The sequence below is a fragment of the Poeciliopsis prolifica genome, unplaced genomic scaffold (assembly GCF_027474105.1).
Source record: "Poeciliopsis prolifica strain line A6 unplaced genomic scaffold, Auburn_PproV2 SCAFFOLD055, whole genome shotgun sequence".
Lineage (NCBI taxonomy): Eukaryota > Metazoa > Chordata > Actinopteri > Cyprinodontiformes > Poeciliidae > Poeciliopsis > Poeciliopsis prolifica.
This window is the reverse complement of record NW_026562430.1, coordinates 2500507-2506506: the sequence shown is the minus strand read 5'-3', so window position 1 is coordinate 2506506 and position 6000 is coordinate 2500507. Positions and strand designations below refer to the sequence as shown.

Sequence of the window (6000 nt, the reverse complement as noted above, 5' to 3'; positions counted from 1 at the left end):
CATCTAATATAAATAAAAGCTTTATGTGACAATTTCAGACACATTTTGGTCATCTAGTGTTGGAACATTTTGTTTTTAATTGCCTAAAACAAAGTAATTTAATACAACAATGTATCAATGATAACCTGTTCTATTATTTAATTCTTCTTTTGTGGTTTGCAGCTTAAAACTCATCTGCTGAAAATATCCTGAAGGAGCAGGACGACCCAAAGGACACACTGCAGAAACACAAGGTTTGTCCACAATAATGAATCACAGCTCTTTCAAGCAGGCAGAAATTATCAGAGGATTATTTCCAGCAGCAAAGAATCTACGATTGAAAAGGGTTACGGTTAGGGAACGGACATATTAGCTCAGAGAAATGTTTTTAAAATTATTTATTGGTATATATGAGAACAAAACAACCATGAACAAAATATGACAACAGTTTTTTAATGTGATTGGTTATACACAGACCACTACACAAATCAGCACAGTTTGGCATGCTGCAGCAATCCAAGTTGCCATTTGGAGATTTCGCAACTTTCTCTATTGTATTGTATTGATGCATTCAGAATATTAACTCGGCTGACTTCAAGCTTTCCTGTGCCATTTCCAAATTTCAACACAATGTAAAAAGGTTTTAGAGGGTTGACTTATTTTGGTTTTAAAAGTACCTGCATGCCTGTGCACAGCGTTTGCCTTTTTAGTATTCCTCAAAACTATGCTGACCACCAAATTCAGTCCTCCCAGCCTTCCAGCATCAGCTAGGGAGGAAAAACTCCTCCACAAATATCCTCCAAAAAGGATTTATGTCCTCCAGCATTAATTACTAAAATACCAAAACACACATGCACACATGATATGTCTACTGAATCATATTGTTAAACCTAAATAAGAAATGTTTGCAGTCACTTACAGTCGCATTTGTTCATGTTTCACCTTTAAATCACATATCATAAATTTTGGCTCAGTGGGATTTGCATAATCTTTCTGACTAGCAGAAAAATAAACAACTGCTGACCTCAAGACTTACTGTATTAGAGGAAAAATGATGTACTTGTTAGGATTCTTCCAATATGCTATGATTGACGTCATGATACAGAAGTTAACCGTTACAGTAATTTTTACATGTTGACCTGCATCAAGATGTGAAACTCACTACAATGTTTAGCTTATTTACATACATAATGACCTGCTTGCTTTCAACTGAAAATAAAATAAAGGTATAAATAACACATTTTGGCTGAAGGATTTTAACACAACACTAAATCGTTTGTTGTACTTTAGGGATTTTTATAAAAACATATTCACAGCATTAATTTAGCTAATATGCGACCATGTTAAACATGCTCATACTGCTCAGTCACAGTAGCTTTGTGTTTGTCTGATTGTGTTTTTGATTAACATTATGAAACAAAACTTCAAGTTTGAAGTGATTTTCTTATTTTGACTAACATACGCTTTGATATTATTAAATAAACAAAAGATTCAAAAAATGTTTAAAAGGTACAAGGAAACTCAACAGTAAAGATACCTTTAAAAGCACTTGGTCTGTAATCTTGCATTTACTACAAGTTCATCAACTAACTAACTAGTTGATAGGATAGTACAAAAATTGTGAAATAACTTCCTGTAATGCAAAGCATTCTTCTGAGCAAAATCTGATCAAAAACAAACCAAAATGTGAACCATATTGGGAAAACAAAGACTCATTCAGCATAGCTAACGAAAAAGTGAAACAAATTTGATTTGCTTAGTCAAACCATTTGTTTTTAATGGTTTTGATGTCACTATCACATAAAAACACAACTTTTACTGGAACAGTAAGTAATTTGTTATGCATAGCTTTGATAAGCTGTATTCCACCTTCATTAAATAATCTTGTTTTATCCACTTACATAATTATTACTTATGTACAAAATCTTGCTGAAGATCATAGCATATTAGCACTTAGCTCACAAGCTAATTTAACTAAATTAAAAAATGCTTTTCACAAGGAAAACAAATGATTTAATATTGTGTTGATATCCCTCAGTGAAATTCTATTACTAAATATTAAAATAATAAAGGAGACTTCTTCTGGTGTTTTGATTGAACTCTGTAAAAAAGTCAGCACTGTTCATTTCAGCATACATAGCCAATCATCTCAATAAAACTGTAATTTTGACCCAAAATTTAAGTTACAGTGTTGTGAACAGGTCACTCAATAGTGCCTCACCAATAGTCCTCTTAATATAGTTATATTTCTTTTTAAATATTGCTGTTATTACACAAAGTGGCTTATAAACAATCAGTGAAATGTCAATAATCTTTAAGGCCTGTCGTTATTTTCCTCAAATGGTTTTAAGACGTTAGTCTAGGAACATTTCCTCCCGGGTTCTTTAAGGTATGACATAAATCACCTGGAATATGAGTTTTCTCACAGTTTTATAGCTATCTCGATCTAAACTCAAGTTAAAATAAATGTCATATACAAAAATCTTTCAATTAGTTTTTTTTTTTTTTTTTTTACAACATATAGGGTTCAGGTAGCGCTGTAAACTTGAACAGGTGTGCAAAAGAAGAAAAAAAAAAACATGATTAACCTTTAGTTGAGACAGTTTCAGTCCAAAGCGCCTGTTGTGGAGTTTAATCAGGGTATAAGATGAAGCCAGAGAAGGTGCTGTACTTGTTGTTGTTGCCTCCATGTGCTTTTCCGCCATCCAGTTTAACATACACCTCATCTCCAGAGTCCAAATGTAGCACAGCACTGTTACTGGCGTAGTCATAGTTCTGGTCTGCATCTTGGGCTATGGCGCTGGCCCGGACCTGGTTTAACAAGATAAACAGAAACTCAGAAACATTTGCAAGAAACGTATAGGATATAACGACTGAGTGGAAAAGTTCACATGTACCTGAGAGGCAAAGTAAAACAGCGGTGATGCGGAAAATTGTTAGATTCTAATTTTAAACCTCCAAATGTTGATTCAAGAGGAAATAAGTCAGCATTGAAGCTGCAGGATGTAATGAAATTTGACTGGGCTGCTTAGAAAAAAATTAATTGAACCTATCATAATATCTGCAATTAAAACAATTTAATAAAATACAGAGCTGTAAGTCATGGATTCAAAAGTTAAACTTCAAATTTGTCATACATAATAATTATTCAATTATGGTTCAGGTTCACTGATTTAAACCAGAACCAAACAGATGATAGTTTATTTAACAAGCAAAAGTTATCATAATTTTATAAACAATATTTACAGAAAACTGGAAAAATCAGTGAATCACCTACCATGGAAAATCAGTGGAAAAATTTAATTAGCAAATTATAACACATAAAAAAATAATACATATAAATTGATTCAGTTGTTTGTGTATTTTTTCAGCATTTTTAAACTTGTATTTCCTTATAAATTATCTTTTTTTTTTTTTTTTTTAGGATGTTTTAAATTGCCTCTATATACTTCATCAAGTTGACTCTAACCTTTGATTGGTTAACTTCTTATCTATGGTAATATTATATTACTTGATTATCAGAACAAGTATGAAACTTCTGTCATAACCTATTAGATAATATAATCATAAAATATCTCTTAGTGAGGCATCCAGCCATCCGGGGTGGAGTTACCCATAGCCACCATATTGGATTTCTAAACATCTTACATGACAAATTAGTGATTTTCAGAGATGATTGGATAATCATGTATTCAAAAATGTTATTAAATAGGCTAGATGTTTATTTTAAAAAATGTTATTTAAATGATCAGGTATAAATCGTTTTGTATGGATTTGTATTGTGGCACTTTTGCCCTCGAAATGCGTCAATCTGCAGCTGAAAATGACAGGAGGAAAGAAAGACCTCATCCAGAGGATCGCTGCATTAACATGTAACATGAAGATTGAATTCATTTATTCATTTAAAGTGAGGCTTTAAAGGGAAACGGGAGGTCTGCACCATGCGGTGCGTAAAATGTAACCCAGCTTTTTAAATTTGAATAAACTTTTCGAGAAGAGAACCGGAATGAAATAAGGCTGTTTGATCAACTAAATAAGCTGCGTTTTGAAGCCTTATCCTAAAACGGTGTCCATTGATCAGAGCCACGCAGAGCCATGGATGCGCTCTGAGTTGGAGTCTACCTGTCCGTTCTTGCACAGGTCGGCCCACATGCTGGTGCCATCCCCTCCGCGCATCAGCACATGGTAGGTGAAGAAGTAGATCCCGGACACATGACAGGTGAACTTTCCGGTGCTCTGGTCGTAGTGGTTTCCCAAGTTTGTGATCACGTCGTCAAATTTCAGCACCTCATATCCCTCATGCGGGTTCTTCAGACCCACGTAAAACGCGATCCTGTAACCGCTCACCGTGGAGTTCGCTCCGTCCCCCTCGCCCGTGTCACCGGCCCCGGCTGCTCCGGCTAAAGCGGTGAAAGCCAGTTTATTGTCCCCACGCTCTCCCGGTGGCCCCCTCGGTCCGGGGGGTCCAGGCTCTCCCGGTGGTCCCCTGGGTCCGGGCTTCCCAGGTCGCCCAGGCTCGCCGCGCGTCCCTTGCGCCATGGGCGGCAGCGGAGCGACTCCGTTCACGTTCTGGCTCACCTCCATGGCGGTGGCTCCCCCCGGTTTGGGGCTGTATGGGTCACAAACCATCCGGCAGGTGCCCATCATCTCGTAGTAGTGAGCGGAGGTCTCCGGGGAGCGGAGGAGCAACAGCGGGACAGCGATGGTCAGAGCCAGCAGGACCATGGCGACAGCGGTCACCGCGAAGACCACGGACCACTTCCTCCGGGCCGTGCGTGGACCAATGGACGCCAGAAAACCCGTCGAGCCGCGCTGGAGGGCAATTGTGACTGTTATCAGTGGGGGGTAAAAAGACAGAGAAACAAAAGAAGTGAAGTTGGGGAAGTTCGCATAAGTGTCTCCGCCGCTCCAGTCCGCGTCTTCAATGCCCTGGGCAGCTGTGACTGAGCGCGAGACGCGCGTCTTGGCTGGATGGAGGGGTGGCGCGCAGACAGCTGCGCACAGCTGCGTCCAGCTGTTTGCAAGAAGAAGACCGGAAGGCAGCACTTCAAATTAAAACAGCAGCGTGTACGCATGGATGGAGAGTCTGGATATGATTTGGAAAATAGACCCGAACTGAAAAGGAAAAGGAAATCTTGAGTTCAGCAATTCAAAGCTCTGCAAGTCCAATAATGGATATCAGTATCAATTCTAACAAGGAAGTATATTGTAAAGGGACATGTTTCCTTAGCAACTTTTTCTTTTGAAAAAAGAAAAACTATACAAATAAAATGTTTTACAAATCATCTTAAAAGTGTAGCTTTCATTTGTTTTCAATCTCCATTTGAGTCAGTACTTGTAGAACCAATTCACTTTGCAGAATGTCTCTTCCAGTTTTGCAAAGAAACTTTCACTCAGTTTTTGTTGTCACAGATTTTCAACTAATTATTGATGTCAACTTTGACTGGGTCACTCCAACACAGGAACATGAGCAGCCATTTTCATTTGCTGACTTAGCAATGAAATGCATGAATGTGAGTTATTTCTTTGTCAGAACAGCATATGTGAAGAGATGCATGAAACCATATTGCTGATTTGAAAATAATATATTAATAATCTTTCTTGGAATAAGCTTAAGCAACTCGTAACGGTTCAAAATGTAACAGGAAATCGTTTTAATTTTGATCCTCTTAACAAAAGGAAGTTTAATTCTGAATAGTGTCCTGAATGGAAACCTTTTTCCACATTTTTATGACTTGTACTTATTTATGACTGCATGTCGAAGACGTTAAAGGGAGTTTTAATGGGTTCAAATCATCCTTTGAAACAAATTAAACTGATTAAAGTTGTTTGAACTGTGTGTTCACTCCGACATGCCACTCAGGTGTATCTAAATAAACGAGTGTGATTAGTTACTTTCCTTTTAAACATGAATGAATCCAGGTCAAAGTCAGATTTAATAAAGAGCTTAAACTTGCAGCAGCTAAATACATGACCAAATATTTGACTCAGACCAAGAGGGACACTTTCAAAGTCACTTCA

The 6000-nt window shown here is 37.5% G+C and overlaps 1 protein-coding gene across 1 annotated transcript; it reads right to left on the bottom strand.

Moving 5' to 3' along the window:
• Positions 1-362: 362 nt before the first annotated feature.
• On the bottom strand, positions 363-5009 carry c1ql2 (complement component 1, q subcomponent-like 2). Its single transcript, XM_055059717.1, has 2 exons — positions 4102-5009; positions 363-2790 (listed from the first exon to the last, which is right to left on the bottom strand). The coding sequence occupies exons 1-2, from the start codon at positions 4702-4704 to the stop codon at positions 2611-2613; spliced, it is 783 nt and encodes a 260-aa protein (XP_054915692.1). The 5' UTR covers positions 4705-5009; the 3' UTR covers positions 363-2610.
• Positions 5010-6000: the final 991 nt, after the last annotated feature.

Coding starts and splice junctions, on each gene's coding strand:
- c1ql2 (XM_055059717.1), bottom strand. CDS start 4,704: ATGGTCCTGCTGGCTCTGACCATCGCTGTCCCGCTGTTGCTCCTCCGC. Junction 2,791..4,101: donor ACCTGTGCAAGAACGGACAG/GTAGACTCCAAC, acceptor TTGTTAAACCAG/GTCCGGGCCAGCGCCATAGC.